Genomic DNA, 23,099 nt, shown 5'->3' with positions numbered 1-23,099 from the left:
TGTATGTATAGAATGTCTTGGGATTCTCTTTAATCCTACTGGCCAAGGACTTTTTATGGCCTCTCCTGGCTCTCCCAATTCCTTTCTTGAGTTTTTTTGGCTTCTTTACAATCCTCAAGGGCTCTGTTTGATTTTAGCTTCGTAAACCTTACATACCCTTCCTTTTTTGTCTTGACTAAATTCACCACCTCTCTTGACATCCAAGGTTCACTTACCTTGCCATCCTTGTCCTTACTGGAACATACCTGTCCTGTACTCTGTACAGTTGGTCTTTAAACACCCTCCACGTCAGATGTGGACTTGCCCAGAAACAGCTGTTCCCAATTAACTCTCCCTAGTTCCTGCCTAATACTCTCGTAATTTGCCCTGTTCCAATTTAATACTCTTCCACAAGGTCCATACTTACCCTTATCTATAGCTATCTTAAAACATAAGGAGGTGTTTCCTAAAACATAAGGAGGTGTACCCTAACTGTTCTCCCACTGAAAGGTCAGTCACCTGGCCAGGCTCATTACCCAACAGCAGGTCCAGCACGGCCCCTCCTCTTGTTGGACTATCTACATATTGATTTAAGAAACCCTCCTGGATGCACTTAACAAATTCTAAACCTCTTGCATTAAGGAGGTCTCAGTCTATATTAGGGAAGTTGAAGTCACCCACTACACTTTTCCCTAATCTGCCTGCATACCTGTTCCTCAATGTCCCTGTATGATTGTAGTCAGAAAGGCCTCTCCCGTGCTGTCAGAAAGCTTCCTTGGAGAAAGTGGGATATGGAAGAGGAATCACCCAGATCACTGACCACTGACCACCCAAACCACCTTGGGGGCCACAAACTCTCAAACCTCGCAATGAAATTCAATGTCTTAAAATGTGAAGTTATACCAAGTGATTGTAACCTTGTGGCATACTTGAGATACAACAGGGATGTGCGATTATGGGGGTGGGAGTGCTGATTAACTGAAGCTCTGGCCTACTCTGTTCTGGCCACTTCACCCATTTAACACCTTACGTCAAGGAGCAACATTTGTCTGGATACTCCCAGTTCACACACACTCGGAGTTGCTTCCTGTGTGACCTGTGGTTGAGAGGCTCTCCAGGAATGAATGATTAATCCCCAGGAGACCACTGACTAGAGAAACAAAGGAATGCAGATGCTGGAATCTAGATGGAAAACACGATGATGCTGGAGGAACTCAGCAGGCCAGGCAGCATCTATGGAGAAAAGCAGGCAGTCAACATTTCGGGTCAGGACCCTTCTTCAGGACAGGTTCTGAAAAAGGATCCTGACCCAAAACATTGACCGCCTGCTTTTCTCCACGGATGCTACCTGGCCTGCTGAGTTCCTCCAGCATCATCGTGTTTTCATTATGACCACTGACTAGAAATGTCCTCCTTATATTGTGTCACAATTTATTGGTCTAAAAATATCTGGTGATGGTTGGACACAGCAGGTGATGTTTTCAGGAACACAGACTAATTTTAAAGAGGGTGTGGAAGCAAAGAACCCAGTGGATGTGCGGGTAAATGCAAGAATGTGGTTGAGGTGGATGTATGGTTGGTAAGCAAGGTGGTGTGAGGTTGGCAGGAGTGCAGAGTTCAGGTCACAATTGGATCACTGGTGGACTTGCAATAGGAGGTTTGGAGCCAATTCTGGGCCCTCCACTTCAGAAAGGAGGTCAGGCCCTGGGGAGGGTGTGGGGGAGATCTATAGGAAAGGTCCAGGGACCCCCCAGGTAATGTGGAGAAGCTGGGATAGTTTGCAGAGTGGATTAGCGGGGAGATTGAATTGGGGTGTTCAAGACCACGAGGGGTTTCAATTGAGGAAATGAGGAGAAATGCTCCAGGGTTGGGGACCAGAGGGACACAGAGTGAGGGTGATCTGCAAAAGAGCCGGCAGGGGGAGGAGGGGAATGTTCCTGCTGTGGGTTATTGTGATCGGGGGACGCTGCCTGAAAGGGAGCGGGTTCAAAAGGAATTTTTAAAGGAAACTGGAGTAAAGATAGGAAGGAGAGTATTTTGCAGGGTGTGGGGAGAGACCAGGGGAGTGGGACTAAAAGGAGAGCTCTTTCAAAGAGCTAGCACTGGCTCGATAGATTGAATGGCCTCTCCCTTGCTGTAAGGTTTGATGATAACTTTAAACCATTGTGGTTCCAGTGAGACAGTTTTGAGACAGTGAGGATAGTACTTGCATGTGTATTGTTTGAGGGAATGTTGGCGATGTTAAGTTGTACGAAGTGTGTGTTAGGTTGACCGGGATGGGTTTTATCTGCTACAGATCGATCCCCGGACATCGATAATTATTCAGAGGACGAAGACGACAGCTTCTCATCAGAACAGGAAGTCAGCGATGACCCGATACATGGGCAGGTAATTCCTGAAGCTTACAGCTTGATATTGTCAAGAGTGCTTGCAGCTGAATGCACATATTCTGATGGGTGTGAGTCATACACACACTGACCCTCAATGGGGGACGGGTCCCACACACACACTGACCTCACTGGGGGACGGGTCCCACACACACACACTGACCCTCACTGGGGGATGGGTCACACACACACACACACACACACACACACTGGGGGATGGGTCTCTCTCTCTCTCTCTCTCTCACACACACACACACACACACACACACACACACACACACACACACACACACACACACACACACACACACAGATCCTCATTGGGGGATGGGTCCCACACACACACACTGACCCTCACTGGGGGACGGATCCCACACACACCCATTACAAGTACTGACTGTCATTATATCTTTATATCGTCTATGGTTACCACGACATTGGCCCTTACTCACACTGATCTTATCCTTGGCCTCTTGGCAGGATATATTTTCGAAGATGAGGATCTCGCGAAACGCAAGAAGCCACGGAGGAAGCTGCCAAATTCCTCAGGCATCTCTCGAGCTGGAATGAGCAATGTAAGTAGTGCCGTAAGTGGTGGGTGCCACTCTGGATGTGGGAAGGATGGGCCTGTGGTCTGGATATACATCAGGGCTAGACCTGACTCTTGGCTCCTGACCCCTCTGGGTGCTGTACGCGTTAGGGTGAGGGCTATTGGAAGGGTTTTGACCGATGGACAAGTATCTTGGGGCCTTGGTCTGTCTGCAGAGGGTGAAGGAGGGTTGGGGGTGTTTCTGGGTTGTGAGCCTGTTTCTAAATACTTGTAGGGTGACCTGAATAGCTAAAATGAAAGGAAAATTAGTTTTGTTTACCATTGAAATAACCCCTCGATCATAATTGATTAAAGGGGAAAGATAGAATGAGGGAGAATTAAAAAGTTACCAAAAAAGCTCTGTGGAATATGTTTGTGATCTTTTGTCCTCAGAGTGCAGTGTGCCCAAGATAGGGGCTTTTCTCTGCTGCTGTGAATTGTGGGAGCCGCAGCCCTCCATGACAATGTTAACTGTCTAAGTCCAAACTCGAGACTCCATCCAGCCAGGAGCCACCCTTAAGCACGGCCCTGACAAAAGGCCATCTCAGAGGTGTTTAGCACAGGACCATGTCTTGATGTTAAAAATACAGGACTGTCCTATTCAATTAGGGGCAGCTGGACATTCCAGTGAGTGAGTACCATTGAGGGGTCCTGAGGCCAAGGTGATGCAAATGGGAAACGGCATTTTCGGGAGAAGTGAGATCAAAGTAGAACCATACAGCATGAAAACAGGACCTCTGACACAATGAGTCTGCACCAATCAACAAGCACCCATTTATTGCCAATTCGACGCTCATCCCGTTTTATTCTCCCGCATTCTCATCAACTCCCTCCAGACTTCACCACTTACCCTCACGTCTATGGGATGTGGGAGGAAACTGGAGCACCCGAAGTGGTCACAGGGAGAATGTGTAAACTCTACGCACATAGCACCGGAGGTCAGGATCAAACCGGGACTGCTGGACCTGTGAGGTGGTGGCTCTGCTAGATTCACCAACGTGTCGCTCCTTGTTTCCTGAAATCGAATTAACCGTTTAACGTTTGTTTTTGCAGCAGCAAAATATTAAGCAGAAGTTCGTGGCTTTGCTCAAGAGATTCAGAGTCTCCGACGAGGTGAGTATCTGTGCGTTTAAATTGAAGGAGACCCCCGTGTAGCAGGAAAGACCCAGACTCAATTGCAGCCTAGTCTGATACCCCTGGGTGTGTGGGACTGAGCAGAGAATCCCCCCCACCCCCTTCAAAAGCTGCCCCACCTCTTGGTTGGGCTTCTTGAACTGGAGGCTTTCTGTTAGGTAGTTCAGCTAATGTGTTGGCCCTCTTTCTCCCGTCAGGTGCTCGCTCTGGAGAACGTGTCCACTGAGCAGATCCAGGAGGTGGAGGAGGACCTGGACTTGTTGTACGACAGCCTGGAACTGTACAACCCAAGCGATAGTGGCCCCGAGATGGAGGAGACGGAGAGCGTCCTCAGCACCCCCAAGCGAAGCTGAAGTACGTGAGCCCTCCCCTCCCCCTCTCGATTTTCACACCTAAGCCCAGCAACGAGTCCAATGCCCAGATATTCATCACTGGCTGCAAGGGGTTTTACTTGCAGGAGATTTTGTTTGTCTGCCTGAACCCTGGAGACAGCCAGGCCTTGAAGCCTGCTCCCATGGAAACGGGCAGGCCCACTCATGAGGGAATGAGCAGGCGTGTTCCCATGGAAAAGAAGGGAGGGGAGGAGACACCCTTGGGGAAACTGTCCTCGACGTCTGCTCCCAGGATCCCAACTGGGCTTCCTTGACACAATTACAGGAAAACCACCAGGTCTCTCAAAGCTCTTTGTAATTTGCCTTTTCTTAGTGTGTGGCTGCTGAGATTCGGGTGCTTTCAGAAGAGTGATGTTGGGCTCGAACCCCAATCATTCCTGGTACTGTCAACCCTTGATGGACCCATTTTGTGTTGGGCATCTGGACCCACCATGTCTTGCACCATTCCTGTGTCTGCTGCAGAAGCCAGAAGCCTAACCATGGCCCCCAATGGTCCCGAGACATCCCAACTCCTGTTCTCTGACCCATTTCTTCCACCACCCGCCCACCATCCTCCCTCAGATCTCCTGTCCCGTCCCTTCCCTTTCACTCCATCTCTTTCTTGCTTGCTCCCCTTTTCCCTCTCCAGGCTCTTCCCTTACACTCACACTCTCTCTCTCCCCTCTCTCCCGTTCTCTGGGTTAGTAAGTTTGCAGATGACACAAGGTTGAGGGGTTGTGGATAGTATAGAAGGTAGGTTACAACGGGTATAGACAGGATGCAGAGTTAGGCGGAGAGGTGGCAGATGGAGTTCAATCGGGAAAAACGTGAAGTGATACTTGGAAGATCGAACTTGAAGGTGGAGTACAAGGCAGGATTCTTAGCAGTGTGGAGGAACAGAGGGATCTTGGGTCCAAGTCCATAGATCCTCAAAGTTGCACGCAATTGATGGGTGGTTAAGAGGCTTATGGTGTGCTGGTATTCCTTAGTTGGGGGATTGAGTTCAAGAGCCGCGAGGTAATGTTGCAGCCTGTACACTGGTTAGACCACACTTGGGTATTGTGTTCAGTTCTGGTCACTTCATGTGGAAGTTTTAGAGAGGTGCAGAGGAGATTTACCAGGTGCTGCCTGGATTAGAGAACATGTCTTATGAGGAAAGAATGACGAACAAGGGCTTTTCTCTTTGGAGTGACGCAGAATGAGAGGCGACTTGATAGAGGGATAAGATTATGAGGGCATAGATAGAGTGGACAGCCAGCACCTTTCCCCAGGGCAGCAATGGCCAATACAGAGGACATCCGTTTAAGGTGGGTGGAGGAAGTTTAGGGGAGATGTCAGAGGTAGGTTTTTTTTACGCAGAGATGGTGGGTGCCTGGAATGCACTGCTGGGTGGTGGTAGAGGCTGATACAATAGGGACCTGTAAAGACTCTTAGATAGGCACATGGATGTAAGAAAATGGAGGTTATGGGCTGTGGGAGGGAAGGGCTAGATTGATTGTGGGGCAGCTTTATATAGCTCAGCACAACATTGTAGGCCGAAGGGCCTGTACTGTGCTGTACTGTTCCATGTTCTATGTTCCTCCTCAACTGTAGACCTTTTTCGAGGGAATGTCTCAGTCCAGCTCCCAGACGGAGTTCGGGAGCCTGAACAGTAAAGGGAGCCTGAGCAAGGAACTCGCCAGCCGGTAAGTGTTTGCGGACTCTGCAGTGTAGGGTGGGGCTGAGGCGTGCTCCTGGGGGGTTGCTCGAACTAATACCTCCTTTCCTTCTCATTTGACTTCTCACAACGGCCAGCTGGAGGCGACACCAAGTGAGAAGCTCCGAGCGTCTCGTGTCAAGCTCACGGAGGATGTGGCGTCAGAGTCCGAAATCCCGGTAAAGTATTTGGTTTCCTAGCCGAGGGTTCGACCTTGTCTCAGAGTATATAGGACTGCCCTCCTTTCCGAGGTAGTGGGTGAGCCCAGTCCACAGAAATCATAATCCAGGCCAGAGATTCCAGTGCAGTGATGATGGAGTGTTACACTGTCAGGGGACAGGGCTGAGGGAGCGCTGCGGGATGGGGCGGTGAGGAGGGAGTGCCGTGCTGTGGGCGGGGGTGGCAAGGAGGGAGCGCCGTGGTGCAGGAGGGGCGGTGAGGAGGGAGCGCCGCGCTGCAGGAGTGGGTGGTGAGGAGGGAGTGCTGCACTGTGGAGGGGCGGTGAGGAGGGAGCGCCACGCTGCAGGAGGGGGTGGTGAGGAGGTAGTGCCGCACTCTCAGGGTTGCAATCTTTCTGCCGCTCAGATGCAGTTATAAATTCCAATGGTCAATAAGTGCAGGGAGTTTATCTCAGTGTGATAGGCTATATTCATCTCCAAGTTAACATTGCTTGAAGCAATTAATTTGATTGTTGTCTCAAAGCTAATAGTGAGTTCTTATCCACAACTCACTTGTGTTGTTTTCTATATTACAGCAATGACAGTTCAAAGCAAAATTACTTTGCTAGTATTAAGTGATGTGGGATGTCCTGATCTGGCGAATGACAGCATAAAAGTAGGAATTTGTGGTTTTAATAGTTCAGGAAAAATAATCATCCAAGTCTTACAATGCCTTGTACCTTCCCCAGTGTCACAACAATCCACCCTGCCTCTTTGCTTGACTGGTTATAAAATACAAAGTGTGCATGTTGGAAACTTTCAGCTGGTCACAGAGTCGCACAGGCCCTTCAGCCCACGAGTCTGTGCTGACCTCAACCACCCATTTATACCGATCCCATTTTTATTCTGCCCACATTCCCAACCACTCACCCCCAATTCCACCACTCACCTGACCTGCACGCCAGGAGCAAGTTACAGCCGTTTATCCTATCAACCCGCACGCCTTTGCGGTGTGGGAGGAAACCCTTGCTGTCGCAGGGAGAACGTGCAGACTCCACACGGACAGCACCGGGGGTCGGGATCGAATCCGGGTCACTGGAGCTGTGAGGCAGAACCAATGCCAGCTGCACCATTGCGCATCTGTGGAGGGAGAAACAGAGATAATATTCTGGGACGATGACCTTTCATCAGAACTGGGGAAATGAAGGAAACTAGTCATGTTTAAAGTTGCAGTGAAGGGGGAGTGGTGGAGAGAACAAAGGGAGTGCCTTTAATAGGGTGGAGACCGAGAGAGACTAAATGGCAGTGGTGGAGCTGGTTAAGAATGCGGAGAATGTCTGTGCCAACCATGGTGCCAATTTTAACTAATCCCATTCACCTGCCCATACCATATCTGTCCAATCCCTGCCTGTTCAAGTGCCTGTCTAAATGCTAATGAGCCTCAAAGATCTGCTTCCATCGCTTTCCCTGGCAGTGAGTTCCAGGCACCTACCACTTTCTGTGCGTAAAAACAAAACTTGCCTTGCCCATCAGCTTTAACCCTTCCCCCTCTGACGTTAAAGCTATGCCCTCTCGTACTTTGCATTTCTACCCTGGGAAAAAGACTCGCTCTATCTTACCTAGACCTCTCATAGTTTTATATGCCCCTCAGCCTCTGACACTGTAGAGAAAACAATCTAAGTTTGTCCAACCTCTCCTTATAACTAATACTCTCTAATCCAGGCAGCATCCTGGTGAACCTATTCTGCACCCTCTCCAAAGCCCCCACAACCTGTAATGGGGTGATCAGAACTGTACGCAATTCTCCAAATGTGGCCTAACCAAAGTTTTATACAAATGCATTTCCCGACTTTGACACTCAACACTGCAACTGACGAAGGCAAGTTCCTTACCACCCTGTCTGCTTGTGTTGTGACAAGAGAAGGTTGTTAATTACAGCTGATCTGTCTGGAGAAGTTGTAAATAGAAGTGATGTGCAAGATCAGGAAAGAAGGGGAAGGATAACGTGGGAGCAGAACACAGTTGCTGGAAATCTGAAATAAAAAATAACTGCTGGAAACACTCAGCAGGTCAGGCAGCATCTGTGGAGGGAGAAGCAGTGAACATTTCAGGAGGAGAGCTTTTTCAGGTGGTCCTGAGACCAGTTCTGTCTGTTGTCCATGATGGTCTGCCAACTTCGGTCCTTTGGGTTTGAGAGTGGAAGTCTGTTCCCTTTGACTTCTGGCTGCAGGTCTTTGTTCAATAATACCCAGTACCAGAAGCATGTAAGGAGCAGGTAGATGTAACAGCCCCACCACTGGTGAGCATCCCAATGGCTCTTCCCCTTGCACTCAAGCTTCGGGGATGATGCTTGAGCAAGGCTATCATCTTGGGGCCTGCTCTCAGCCTGAGTCTGTGCACCCTTGTATATTCTTGGCCCTACATTGCAATGGACACGTGGGTGAGAGTCTCTGACACTCAGTAGATCGTTTGAACATCTCTCTCTGCCTCAGGGGCCTGTCTCCCTCACCTCTCTGTGTGCTTGTGTTGGGTTTTCCAGCAAGGAGTCATTGGGATGAGTACATTTCAACTCCCTGTTGAATTGTTCCCACAGGAGTTGACGGACCAGGAGACGTTTGGGGAGCTCAATCCTACTGGGTCAAATCTCGATAAATCCAAGCCACTGACAAAAAGCAGCAAATCAGAGACTCAGATCCTTGCTTCACCCAGGTGATTGGTCACTCCATGTGCACTGCCACATAACTGGGGGATGGACCCCACTCATCTGGAGCCTCACGGCAGGGTGGACACCCCACACACACTGGCCCTTACTGGGGGAACGGGTCTCTCTCTCTCTCTCTCTCTCTCTCTCTCTCTCTCACACACACACACACACACACACACACACACACACACACACACACACACCTGACCCTAACTGGGGGAAGGGTCACTCTCTCTCTCTCTCTTTCTCTCATGCACGCACTCACTGGGGGACGGGTCCCACACACACACACGCACTGACCCTCACTGGGAAGTTGTTGACGTGTCACTGTGACGTGTGTTTTCAGTAAAGCCGAAGCTTCCCACACTCCAAAGCACAGGAGGACTCCACTGAAGGATCGGCAGGTATCGCGGGCACAGAACGAGAGGGCGAACAGCTCCGACAGCGAGAGATCACCAGAACTCAGCATCCAGGTGAGGGAGCAGGCAGTTTTCGTCAATCTCGGATTGTGTTGGGTTTCCTCACTCCTGACGTGTACCCCATCTTCTGTCGGACTCTCTCCTTCCTGATGTGCTGAACTGTTCCTTCGCCAGGTCCCTCGTAAAGTGGTTTACGATCAGCTGAACCAAATCCTGTCAGCATCTGAAAGCAGCGTGCCGGAGACAGTCATCATGGTGAGCACCGTGGACTGGCAGGGGCAGGTACGCACCTTCTTCACCTTTGTGGAAGTGTTTCTCTCTTTTATTCATGTCAGTTCCACCATAACCTGGGATACTGGTTATGGTGGAACTGTCCCAATCCCTCCCTCCCTCCCTATTCCTCCCTCCCTCCCAATTTCTCTCTCTCCCTTGCTCCCTCCCATTTTCTCCCTCCCTCGCTCCCTCCCATTTTCTCCCTCCCTCCCTTCTCTACCCCCGCCCCCCTCCCAACCCCACCTACTGCCAATCCCCTGCTCATTCACCTTCTCTCTCTCTCTCTTGCATGCGATAACCCTCTCTCACCTTCCCCCTCCACAGTACGTTTCAGAGCTCCTCCTTGAACAGAACAGAAGAAAGCTATCGTCTGCACGTGCTCCATGATAGAGGTTCAGACCTCCCTCTTGCCTCCTCACCAGGATACAGCGCTAGTGAGTGTATTTTCTGCTAACGTTACTTACTGTGTGATCTGCCTGTCCCTCTGTAACAGGTCGTGAGATCGTGGGTTCAAGTCTCAGACCAGGGAAAAGAAGCCCCATAACCCAGGCCAAAAATTCCTGTGCAGTGCTCCAGGTTGTGAAATGATAGTTCAATTTTTGTGCTACTGGACAAGTCATCTAGAGACCTGACTTGTCAGCAGTGCTGAAGGAGGGCTGCACTGTCTGAGGGAGCTCCACCCTGTTGAAGGGACCACAGAGGGAGCTTTACCTTGCCAAAGGGACAAAACTGAGGGAGCTTTGTACTGTCAAAGGGGCAGCACTTGAGGGAGCTTTGTACTGTCAAAGGGGCAGCATTGAGGGAGTTTTGTACTGTCAAAGGGACAGCATTGAGGGAGTTTTGTACCTTCAAAGGGGCAGCATTGAGGGAGCTTTGTACTGTCAAAGGGGCAGCATTGGGGGAGCTCCACCCTATCGGAGGGGCAGCACTGAGGGAGCTTTGCATTGACAAATAGGCAGCACTGAGGGAGCTCTGCACTGCCGAAGGAGCAACACTGAGGGTGCTTTGCACCATTGGGGAAGCTGTCTTTTGGGCAAGACCTTAAAATGCAGGCCTGTGAACATATAAGATCCCTTGGATTATTTTTAGGGTTTGGTTTGGGGTGGAGGGCTGAAGGTTTGGTCCCCACGCCGTTACCTTGCTCTGCTGACCCTATGTCCACATTCCCTCCCACCAGCTGTAACTGTAACGCCCAGATGCCACGGCCGGTAAAGGTGGCCGCCATCGGGGGGCAGAGTTACCTCGCTGCCATCTTGCGCTTCTTCGTGGAGCAGCTCGCCAACAAAACCTCGGACTGGCTCAACTACCTGCGGATCCTCGTCATCCCACTGGGTGAGTGCCGTCCTCTTGACGGTGAGGGCCCGGCCACTCGTGTGGGTGTCGTTGGCCAGACCAGCATTTATTGCCCGTCTCTATCCCCGCCTTGAGTTCAAGTTCATTGTTGTCAGAGGCATACATACACAGGGTATAAATGCCATGAAAATCAGCTTTCTGCAGCAGCAGCACGGTACATGACAAACATAAGTTAACGTAAACTTAAATTAGCATGAATTATACACAACTTTCCTGTGCAAAATAAACATAACATCTGTAACCGCGACCTGCATCTCCCCATTGCTGGTCACTTCAACTCCCCCTCCCACACCATCACTGATATGTCAGTCCTCGGCCTCCTCCACTGCCAGGAGAATTCCAAATGCAAGCTGGAGGAACAGCACCTCATTTTCCACCTTGGAACCTTAACAGCATGAATATTGAATTCTCCCACATTAGGTAATCACCACCTCCCCTTCCACACAACTCCCCTCCCCCCCCGTGCTTCTTCTCTTCTTCCCTTTCCTAGCCATTTCTTTCCCTCTCTCCTTACCTTTGACCCATCCCCCGGTGGATCTGCTCTCCCCTCCTCCCCTGTACCTGCCCATCACTATCTCTTACCTGCATCTACCTATCACCACCTTGTGTTCACCCCACCTCCCTCTTTTGTCCACCTGTCACTGCTCTGCTTTTCCCTCCTGTATATCGGGTTTTGCCTTTTCCCATATTCAGTCCTGAAGAAGGGTCCTGACCTGAAACGTTGACCGCCTGCTTTTCTCCATGGATGCTGCCTGGCCTGCTGAGTTCCTCCAGCATCATTGTGTTTTTCATCTAGATTCCAGCATCTGCAGTCCTTTGTTTCTCTAAACATAATGACACTGGTGCAAAATATAGTCCGAGGTAGTGTTAGGGTTTTTCAGGTGGGTTCAAGAACCTGATGGCAGTGGGGCTGTTGTTGAATCGTGAGGTGTGGGTCTTCAGGCTACTGTACCTCCTGCCTGATGGTAGCATCGAGAAGAAGACATGGCCTGGGTGGTGGGGGTCTCTGATGATGGATGTCACCTTCCTGAGGCCTCGCCTCTTGTAGATGTCCCTTGATGGTGGGGAGAGCTGTACCTGTGATGGAACCAGCTGAGTCCCACCACTCTCTGTAGCCTCGTGTTCCTGAGTTTCCATACCAGGCCGTGATGCAACCAGTGAGATTTTGCTTGAGTAGCTGGTGGCAAGTCTTTGTATTGGACTGCTGCTATCTGAGTAGTGAAATACTGTTGGGGACGGAGTACCAGGATTCAGACCCAGTGATGGAAGGGACGACGAAATATTTTCAAGTCAGTATGATGTGACTTGAGGGGGAACCTGCAGATATATAGGTGTCCTTGCTTGTAGAGGTCGTTGTTTTAGCAGGTGCAGCTGGAATACCATTTGCAGGTTACCATGATGGAGGGAATGATTGTTCAGGGTGCTGGGTGGGATGCCCTGGAGGTACACTCATCCAGGCAAGTGGAGAGTACTTCATCATACTCCTGGTCTGTGCTTTGTAGGTGGTGGAAGGGCCTTGAGGGATAGGGAGTGAGTCACTTGCTGCAGGGTACCCAGAGTCTGATTTGCTTTTACCCTAAGATGGCCACAGAGTTGTACAACACAGAAACAGGCCCTTCGGCCCACCATGTCCATGTCGGCCTATCTACACTAATCCCATCCACAGCCTTCTCCGCCTTGGCGATTCAAGGGCTTGTCCAGATAAACTTTGTGAGACCTCTGCCTCCACCACCCCCTCAGGAACTGACCTCCCTTTCCCTCTCCTCGTCTAACACCTCCCCCTTCTGACTCCCTCCATGGACACCCATTGTCAAGGGATCATTATCCTGCACATACCTCTTCAGTGGTTTCGATCTTGGGTTGTCTCACTTTGTCACAGTGTGCAGGTCGTGGGCAGTAAGCGGGAATAATGACTTCCCCTCAGCCCCCTGTAGAGAACACATCCAGAAAGTGATGGGGGTCCCTGTGTATCCCATGGGAATGCCCATGGAGTGTTTCAGGGTGCATCATTTATTGAGGAGGTGAACGTTCTAGGGTGACACATCATATTGGCATTGGGCTTGCTCAGGTTGCAGAGCAGAACCCAGGCATTGATTCCATGGAGGGTAATTTGCAGAGTTTGCAAGTATCTTGGCTGTGTTCTTCGAGCACATCACTCTGCAATTGAAGAGAAAGTTTGTTCTCCCGTGTCTGCATGGGCTTCCTCCCACATTCCAAAAGACGTACGGGTAGGTTAATTTGGGTTTAAAATGGGCAGCGCGAACTCGTTGGGCCAGAAGGGCCTGTTACCACGCTGTAAATAAAATTTTTTAAAAATTTAAAAAACACCCTTACTTTCTTTCTATTCTGTGACGTAGGAATTTAATTGAACATTAGGTAACATTAGAGAGTAACATGATTTACATGGGGATGCAGTGGACAAGTGGTGTATTGAATGTGGAGCCTTCCTAACACTGCCACCCTTTTCCTTTCCCTTCCAGGGCTTCACCCTGTTGCCAAATACATGGCATCCCTGGACAGCAAGTACAACACCCTCTTCCTGGACTCTGCGTGGAGTGAGCTGTTCAGCAAATTGGAGCAACCCAGTATAGGTAGGATAGGGCAGAAGGGCCTGTTTCCTAGCTGTGTGATTCTGTGACTCAAAACTTAGTGCAACTAAAGCCAGCGTACCATTTGCTTCTCAAATGCTTGCTTGCAACGACTACTGTACAAGGACACTCGAGTCCCTTTGTACATGTCACCACTTAAATAATTCTCTCACTCTCTTTCTCTCACGCTCTCTCTCTCTGAAGTGAGTAAATTTACATTTATCCACATTATGTTGCATTTGCAATACATTTGTCAAAATCGAAGCCTCTTTGCAACTTCCTCTCAGCTTATACCCCACCCATTTTTGTGTTGTGGGCAGACTTTCACTTCAATCGTCCAACTGGTTGATATATATATTGTGAATAGCTGGGGCCCAAGCACTGATCCCTGTGGTCCCCTTTTAGAAACCTCCTACCACCTCTACCTCCTGTCTTGTCAACCAATTTTCAGTCTATGCCTGTCTATGAACCCCCGATCCCACCAGCTTTAATTTTCCATTGAAGCCTCTTATGTGGGACTTCATCAGCTTTTTGAAAATCCAAATGCACCACACCCAGTGGTTCTCCCTTATCTATTCTACAAGTTGCATCTTCAAAAAAAAAACGAGTAGGTTTATGAGACATGATTTCTCTTTCGTAAATCCATGCTGACTTGTCTAATCCTGCTGATGGTTTCCTGTCTGTTATAACATCCTCTAGATCCATTGGATGTGGTTGGGCGGATTATGCAGTACATATCTGGTGCACAGGTGACTCACCAGCTCCCGATTGCCGAGGCCATGTTGACCTGCAAGCATAAAAGGTAACAAGACACACGGGTCATGTATCCAAAGGATCGGTGAGTTGAACATTGGTTGCCACAGCTCCTTATTATTCAGTCTGTCCTCTAACAAGCTGCCTCTTTCTCTTTGCAGCCACGAAGATGATTCCTATCAGAAGTTTATTCCATTTATTGGCGTGAGTACCTCATCTCTTGACCTGTGCTTTACAAACTTGCACTCTCTCCCCAGCAACCTCTCTCTCATGCACATGTGCTCTCTCTCTTACATGCCCCATCTCCCTCTCTCATGCATTGCTTCCCTCTCTCAAGCACATGCACTGTGCGTGTTTGTGTATCTCTCCCTCGCACTCCCGCTCTCTCTCTCACACACAAATTCATGTGCACTCTCTTGTGTGGGCACACACACACACACGCACGCACGCGCACACACACACACACACACACACCCTACTTTTGTATGTGATTGGGGATTAAAACTTGACCTAGAATACGAAACAACCTTAATTTAAAGTATCATTTATTCCACAGGTTGTGAAAGTTGGGATCATCGAACCATGCCCCTCCACTTCAGGTACCGATATCTTTGGGTCTGCCAATATCTGAACCTCCCACTGTCTCCGTGCTCCTGTCTCTCTTCCTGTGTCTCCTCCAGTCCCAGTGCCTTGCCCACTATCCTTATGTTTTTCTATCTCTCTTACCAACCCCACCATCCCTCAGCGATTGATCATTGTTGTTGAGCGAGGGTGTATGTGGGCAAGATGTCACTTTTTGATTTAATCAATTTTTTTGAGATCAGTGTGTTGCTGGCAAGACCACCATTTGATACCCATTCCTCACAGCCCTTGATCTCAGTGGCTTGCTGGGCCATTTCAAAGAGCATTTAAAAGTCAATAACGTTGCTAAGCTTGGAGTCACCTATTGGCCAGACTAGGTAAGGACAGCAGATTTGCTCTCCTGAAGAACCATATGGGCTTTTATAACAGGGAATGAAAAACTGCAGATGCTGGAAATTGGAAATAAAAATAGAAAACTCAGAAATAGAGTTAACGTTTCAGGCCTGAGACCCTTCATCAGAACTGGGAAAGCGAGGAAAAGGTTTTCAGTTGCAGAGGTGAGAGAGGAATGGGCAGAACAAAGGGAATTTCTTTGGGTGAGGGAATTTCAGTGGGTGAGACCAAATGAGTTACTGTGGCAGTTAGATTCTGCTGCTTTGTCTGTGCTATGTGCTGCTAATAGCAGGGCTGTGGGACATTTGCAGCAGGTCAGACTGTGCTGATAGAAAAAACTGAGCCATAATCACAGATCAATGGCATGCAGAAATGGCTACTTCTGATACAGACAGAAAGAGTGAGTTACCTAAAGTCGGAGAATTCAACATTGAGTCTGGAAAGCTGCAATGTCCCCAGGCAGAAGATAAGGTGTTTTTCCTCAAGCTTGTATAGGACCTTGTTATTTATATAGCAGTTAGGTAGTTTTGTGGTTGTCGTTATTAATGACTAATATCTTTTAAAAGTTCCAGATGAAATTTAAATTTCACATCTGCCATGGTGAGATTTGAACTCTGGTCTCTGGATTTTTGGTATAGGTCTCTGGGTTATTGATCCAATAATTTACAGGATTTTTTTCACTTCTCCGCGAAATTGTAAGTTTTTGTCCACCGACCACTCAAGTCTGACTGAAATCTGCTGGTGATTCAGGGCTGATGAACAATGGAGGTCGATTATGGTACAGTTCCGGTCACCACACTACAGGGAGGATGTGATTAAACTAGAGAGGGTGCAGAAAAGATTCATGAGGATGTTACCAGGACTGGAGGGCCTGAGTTATAAGGAGAGACTGGATAGGCTGGGACTATTTTCCCTGGAGCATAAGAGGCTGATTTATTGAGGTTTATAAAATTATGAGGGGCATGGATAAAGTAGATACTCACAGTCTTCTTCCCAGGGTAGTGGAGTCTAAAACTAGAGGACATAGGTTTAAGGTGAGAGAGGAAAGATTTAAAGGGGATTTGAGGGGCAGGTTTTTCACACAGAGGTTATATGAAACAAGGTGTCAGAGAAAGTGGTAGAGGTGGGTACAATTACCATGTTTAGAAGACATTTGGACATGTACATGGATAGCAAAGATTAGGAAGGATATGGGCCAAACACAGGCAAATGGGACTTGCTCAGGTAGGCACCTTGGTCGGTATAGACGAGTTGGGCTGAAGGGCCTGTTTCTGTGTTGTACGGCTCTATGGTGTGTTGAGGCTGGGAGGTCATGTTTCTGTGACTCATTTTCTCTCTTTCTCTTGCAGCAGCAGCCGAGCCAGAGGACACGATGACACCTGTGAGCTTTGTCCCCTCCACGTCCCCTCCCCACAGTACAAGCTCTGCACATGTCAAAGAGGCTCTGTCCACACCCCCCTCCTCCCCATCCATGAGTGGTGTCCTCTCCTCAACGAGGTGAGTGTGGATGGAGTGGGCTGGGTTCCGTGCTCCCTGGGAGTTGATTTGGGGAATGGGAGGTGGTGGGTACAAGGCCCTGCCCGGGTGATGACATTGGTGTTGCTCTTGCAGCCCGGGCGGCGGGGAAGCCATGGGTCTGCAGGTGGACTACTGGCTCTCGCAGTCAGTGGAGCGGCGGAAGGAAGGAGAGAAGCGGGACGCTAATGCTAAGAACACATTGAAGAGCGCCTTCCGCTCGGTTCAGGTCAGCCGGCTGCCGAATGGCGGGGAGCTCACACCCTCTGTTACCATGTCCATGACTGTGGTCACCAAAGAAAAGAACAAGAAAGGTGAGAGCAAGATTGAAGGGGTAGGGTGGGCAGTGAGGCAGATGGGAATAGGCCCAATGGGACCTCTGACTCCTGGGTTAAGGTATCTGTCTGACCTCATTCCCCTGAACCTTGTGCTCCAGCCCTAATGTGCGTAAGCTGATCCCAACTAGGTCCCCAGTGAGAGTGGCCTACGGGGACTCTGGGGAGGGTAACATCAGCCATAGATACTGCTGGATGGACCGTAACTGAGGATACAATCATCCTCGATTGAGAAGAGGATCTGAGGAAGAACTTCTGGTGGTTGGAATCAGGAACCCACTGTCTGAGAGAGTGGTGGAGACAGAAACTCGTGCAACATTTATGAAATATCTTGAGGAGCATTTGAATCACCAAGACATAGATGGCAAAGCACTGGCAAATGGGTTTAGTGTTGATTGGTACTTGGTGGTTGGCATGGACATGGTGGGCTGAAGGGTCTTTTTCTTTGCTGTATGACACTGATCCAATGATGGATGTCCTCTTGATTTAAATAGGACATAGAAGGAGGCTATTTGGCCCAATGAATCCATGCTAGCTCAGAGCGCAATCCCATTTCCCCACTAATTTTCCCTGTAACCCATATTCTCATCAACCCCACTTCAGATTCTACCAGCCACCTACACAAGGGACAACTTATAGCAACGAATCAACCTACCAACCCACATGTCTGGGATGTGGGAGGGAAGCACCCAGGGGAAACCTACACAGTTACAGTGCAAACTCCACTCACAGCACCAGAGGCCAGAATTGAACCCAGGTTGCTGGAGCTGTGAGGTGGCGTCTCTACCAGCTGCACCACTGTGTCGCCCCCTTAAGTTGAGGATGGTTGGTGCTTGCTTAAACTGCAACCTCGGCGTAAGGCATAAGGGGAGGAGTGATGGAGAGGTGGCTGATTGACTCGGGAAAGCAGAGTGTGTTTAACATTGCTTTGTTTGCAGTGCCAACGATATTTTTGAGCAAGAGACCAAAGGATAAAGAGTTGGACTCGAAGAGTCAGGTCATCGAAGGCATCAGTCGCCTGATCTGCTCAGCAAAACAGCAGCAACAGAGCATGTTGAAAGGTCAGGCAGCATCAGGGGGTGGATTCACTTGGCTCCCAGTGGCTACCCATACTGATAATGTTGCAGGAAGCAAGCACTGTGAATCAGATCTGGTTAGGATGTCACCGTCTAGTTTTCAAAAGCATCACCTGAGTTCCAAGAGTGTGATGCGGGCAGACAACCCCTCCACCCCAGTGTGATGCTTCTGCAGGCCAACCGCCTTACTGGAACACCGTAGACCTGCTGGACTCCCATCCTCCTCCGATTCGTTCACTCAAAATTAAACTGCCCCATGTCCCAATAAACCAGTTAAATAAGACTCAGATACTCTGGCACACTCAGGACTTTAATGGTACAGGACCTGCAAGCTTTCTGTACTGCTGGATGTTAATACTCCGAAGTACTTCTAACACACTTTTTTAAAATGGATAGGTAAGGTTTAGAGGGATATGGGCCCAACACAGTCAAATGGTACTAGCTTAGATAGGCATCTTGGTCGGCAGGGACAAGTTGGGCCGAAGGACCTATTTCCGTGCTGCATTACCCTATATTACATCGTATAATGATACATTTTTTTTGCTGAAGCCAGTAAGTTAAAAGGGAATGCAGGAAAAGGGGTCCTGGTGAATTTAAAGAATGTACGGTAGCCCAGGACCCAGCGAGTTTCAAGGTGGGGGGCACGGAAATTAGAGCCCTGGTCAGTTTAGAAGCAGCGTGGGAAGGGGGGCCCCGTTGTTTCAAGGGAGTGTAGGAACAGGGACCCTGGTGAGTGAAAAGGAGTGTGGGAGTCAGCACCTAGTGAGCCAGATGCCAAACCATTGGGATTTCCAAATAATTGGATAGCAGATTATCGGAGTTCTGCTGTTCCTCTTGTGCTTGTTGACCTGCACTGGCTGCCAGTTAAACAATGGCTTGATTTGGAAATCCTCCCCCTCAGGTTCAATTCCCCATCCCCACCCCCCAGCCCTACATCCATCTGCATTCTTGATCATCTCAGGATTCCTGCCCCTTTCCAGTGATAACCATGTCAGGCTTGCGAGCTCTAGAATTCCCTCCTTAAGCCCTTCCACCTCCACCCCACCCCCCACCTTTCCTCTTTGATGAATCTTTTGCTCGTGTTGCCTGATATCTCCTCGTGCAGTTCAATTTTAAATTTGCATCCAATCAACTGTAAGGCAGAGAGGGGTGGTGGGGGAGGAGAGCTGAGAGAGGGAGGAAAGTAGTGAATGGTGCTTTCTGTCTTGCAGTCTCCATCGATGGGCTGGATTGGAATGACGTTAAGTTTTTCCAGCTGGCAGCTCAGTGGCCAACTCACGTGAAGCACTTCCCCATCGGACTCTTCTCCTACAGCAAGCCCGGCTGCTAGCTCATTGCAGAGAGAACGGCTGCACGAGTGCTCGGGACGTCTGCTCTGCAAACTCTCAGCTGCCAGGAGAACACTTCCGACTGGAAATTCAAACCAATGCTAAGCCGCCTGGTTTCTGAAATGAATGTCGTAGCTGGCGAGCTGTGTAGAGAGCAGCTTTTATTCTCGTAGTGTGTCTGTGTCAGTCCCAGTCTGTCTGTGGTCACCCCCTCCGTGTCTGTGGTCACCCCCTCCGTGTCTGTGGCCACCCCATCTGTTTTGCCCATCTTCCCACTCCCTAAACTGTGGACGCCATCCAAATGTATCTGTGAAGCAGGAATCACTCCCTTTCCTTTCTCTCTCTTTTGTTGACAGAATGCTACAAAAGGCATCTTAGCTCCAGATGCAACAGATCAAGGGTCCACCCCTCCTCACCCACCCTTCCCCTCTCCACCACCAGACCCAGTTTCTTCAGTGCTGAGGAGGATCATTCACTCTCAGAAGTGGAACACTTTAGAGGGACCTTTACTCTGTATCTACCCCATTGCTTGCCCTGCCTAGGGTGTGTGTGGCAGGACGGTACAGAGGGAGCTTTACTGTGTCCAACCTGGGCTGTCCCTACCTCAGCACTGCATGTCAGGGCTGTGTGGAGGGAGCTTTGTTCTGTGTCTAAGATGTGCTAACCCTGTCTGGGGATTGTGTGACGGGACAGTGTAGAGGGAGCTTTATTCTGTACCTAACTCAGTAAGGGGGTGAAAGGTTTTTGTGGGTAAATGGGAATGTGGAGTTGAGTGTCAGTCAGATCAGCTGCGATCTTTTTAAATGGAGGAGCAGGTTTGAGGTGCTGTTTGACATACCCTACTCCTAATTTGTATCTTCCTGAAAGTGTTTAATGGGACTGAGTAAAGAGGGGGGGTTACTGTGTATCTAATCTGTTGTGTCCCTGCCATGGGACTATGTTACAGTACAGTGTGGAGGGAGCTTTACTTGTGGTTTAACCCACACTGTGGCTGCCCTGGGAGTGTGTAATGGGATAGTAGAGGGAGCTTTATTCTGGAGCTGACCCATGCTGAAACTGTCCAGGAGTGTTCAATAATATAATGTAAAATAAGCTGTGTGTGTGTGTGTGTGTTCAGAGAATAACGGCAGCAGTACAGGGGATAAAGAAACAAATACTGAGGAGAAGGGAGAGCAGATCCTGTCCTGTCAGATGAAGCCCTTCTCCTCTGCTTCCTGTTGTGCCCAAAGTCTTGTGTTCCTGGTAATGTTCTGCTTCATGTTGTAAATAGTGAATTTTGTCCTCGTTGTTTTGAACGTTTGTGTACTGTGGGTGGCATAAGCCACATGTCAGATCCTGACAGATGTAGAAAAGGGGAAGTGCCAGGCACTGCCATTAGATCAAGGAGGAGCTGCCCAAAACACAGCAGGTAACTAGTCTGCAATGAGGGAAGGCCTGGGTCCATCCTTGGCCTGGGCAAAATAGCCAGTTGCAGCTGTGGGTAAGGTAAACCAACCAGGGTTCCTGCCTCTGTTGACTGCCCAGTGATCAGAAATCACTGCGCCCCCTTTGATCCTAGTGGACTGTGTATGAATATCTGCATTTTGGAATTAATTTTTTTAAAAACTTATGTATAAAAGTTGGTTCAAAGAGTGGAGAGCAGTTGAATGCACGAGCACATTAACAAATGGTGGTGCGCTTTACTTTTACTTGGAGGAGTTCAGCAGGGCAGTATCTACTGTCGCCATCCATTATGTATGACCGTGAGAGCGGGAGAGTGGATTCTGGTTCAGCCACGAGGCTTCCTACAGTTGAACAACCAGACTTGATTGTCTCCATGATGTTGAAATGACCCCTTGATTGCAAACCTCTGCAATCCGTACCCCTGATGAGAATTGGCACCTCTGAGAGATGGTGAGGAAGGATGCAGAGGTGCGGAAGGATCTTAGGGGTGGAGGTGGGGGGTCCTCTGTTTAGTCTTCCTTCCCACATTGCAACCAGAATTACATGGGAATCCTCTAGGCTCAGGCCATCCTGAGGACCAGTAAACTCTCACATCAGTCAGGCATCAAAGGAAGAAGATGGTCATGGCTTCAAAGCACATTCCAGTGCAGAACACCTTTCAACCCATCGTGTCTGTGCCAGCTGTTTTAAAGAGCTCTTCAATAAGCCTCAGTCCCTGCAGTCTTGATGCTTTTTCCTCAAGTATTTATTGACTTCCATTTTGTAAATTTCTATTAAACGTGCTTCCATTCTCCCTTTGATTCCTTGGGGACAGTGTACAATTGTCTCTGTGTAATTTTTTTGTGCTTCCTCTGTCCTTGCCTCCGTTGAGCTATTAACAGCAGGCCTGTTATGTGTTCGGAGAGAGTGTGTGTGATGTGTTCCTTCGGTGAGGGTCTCCGTTCTGTGTCTTTTGCTTCAATATATTAAAGTATTACAATTTTTTTCTATCCAAATAAAATCCTGCTAATATGAAAGACTGCTGTGTCACTCTCTTCTTTTTCCAGGATTGTGGCAGGATAGAGAGGGCCATCTCAGGGATACAAGATTCCTGATTCTGGGCAGTGGAGTATCATCTTGTTTGCTGGATTCATTGCAAACATTCAACCCCTGCTCTGAGATTTTCCAGGTTACCATGTGGAGTAGATATATGCACGAGTTAGAAAGCTGTGTACCCAGGAATTTGGTGATTTAACAGAGTAGGAGCCCTGTGACTGGTCATTTGAATGGGATTGGTTCATTAAATGGGCCAAGAGCCCTTTGGATTGGCTGGATGAATGGGGCAAAAGCTCCTGGGGATTAAGTGTTAATGGGGAGTTTACTGAGGGAGTGCTGCTGTGTTGAAGGGGTCAGTCGTAACGGAATGCCACTTGTCAAAGGCTAGGTGAAGCCTCAGTTTATCGCTATGGCTATGCTGTGCTCCCAAGTGGTGATGATGGGGCAGTGCTGGGGAGCACTACACAGTCATAGCGGTGAAGCCAAGGGAGTGCCACGTTGTGGGAGGTGAGGTGAGGAGGGACTGCTGCAAAATCAGGTGGAACATTGCCAAGAGCTACTGCACTGTTGGAGGAGCAGCTTTGTGGTCCAGAGACATAGTAGTGGGCGAGGCGGGGGAGAGAAGAGTTGATTGTCATGTGAGGGAGAATAGGTTAGAGGGAATTAAGAGGGAGGAGATGGGATTGTTCTGTGGGGAGCCAATAAAGCTTAGTGGGGCTGAATGGCCTCCTCATGCCTTAATAGGGAGCAATGAAGTGACAAAGGTGCTAAGTTTCAGAGACCTAACGTCGACGAAAACGAAACCACGGTCTATGGTGGGAAGAGGCCCCTTGGCCCAACCTACCCTATGTTAATGATCTGTTTGTGGGATCTTACTGTGCGCAAATTGAGAGCCGTGTTCCGCACATTAATAGACTGGCTGGCATTGCCAAAGTCCATCACCGGTTGAAAACCGAGAAATGCGGCACCCAAAAAAAAACCAATTAAT

General features: G+C 49.1%; 2 protein-coding genes across 5 annotated transcripts in view; both read left to right on the top strand.

Moving 5' to 3' along the window:
• The window catches only part of LOC127587036 (phosphofurin acidic cluster sorting protein 1-like), a 100,447-nt gene that overhangs the window by 17,950 nt on the left and 59,398 nt on the right, over window positions 1-23,099 (top strand). The window contains 21 exon segments of the mRNA XM_052045180.1: window positions 2,276-2,366; window positions 2,848-2,926; window positions 4,009-4,068; window positions 4,287-4,433; window positions 6,042-6,149; window positions 6,255-6,335; window positions 8,908-9,023; window positions 9,365-9,491; window positions 9,612-9,719; window positions 10,035-10,065; window positions 10,068-10,113; window positions 10,115-10,144; window positions 10,888-11,042; window positions 13,544-13,654; window positions 14,351-14,453; window positions 14,566-14,608; window positions 14,961-15,003; window positions 16,729-16,876; window positions 16,991-17,208; window positions 18,168-18,290; window positions 19,517-20,728. Coding sequence (XP_051901140.1) covers window positions 2,276-2,366; window positions 2,848-2,926; window positions 4,009-4,068; window positions 4,287-4,433; window positions 6,042-6,149; window positions 6,255-6,335; window positions 8,908-9,023; window positions 9,365-9,491; window positions 9,612-9,719; window positions 10,035-10,065; window positions 10,068-10,113; window positions 10,115-10,144; window positions 10,888-11,042; window positions 13,544-13,654; window positions 14,351-14,453; window positions 14,566-14,608; window positions 14,961-15,003; window positions 16,729-16,876; window positions 16,991-17,208; window positions 18,168-18,290; window positions 19,517-19,635 — 2,087 coding nt within the window. The 3' untranslated portion in view covers window positions 19,636-20,728.
• sf3b2 (splicing factor 3b, subunit 2) overlaps window positions 1-23,099 on the top strand; it is a 113,587-nt gene that overhangs the window by 79,928 nt on the left and 10,560 nt on the right. The gene's annotated exons all lie outside the window — the stretch shown is intronic.

The sequence above is a fragment of the Pristis pectinata genome, chromosome 38, assembly GCF_009764475.1.
Source record: "Pristis pectinata isolate sPriPec2 chromosome 38, sPriPec2.1.pri, whole genome shotgun sequence".
NCBI lineage: Eukaryota > Metazoa > Chordata > Chondrichthyes > Rhinopristiformes > Pristidae > Pristis > Pristis pectinata.
The sequence above is the reverse complement of the archived record's forward strand: the minus strand, read 5'-3'. Positions and strand labels throughout refer to the sequence as shown.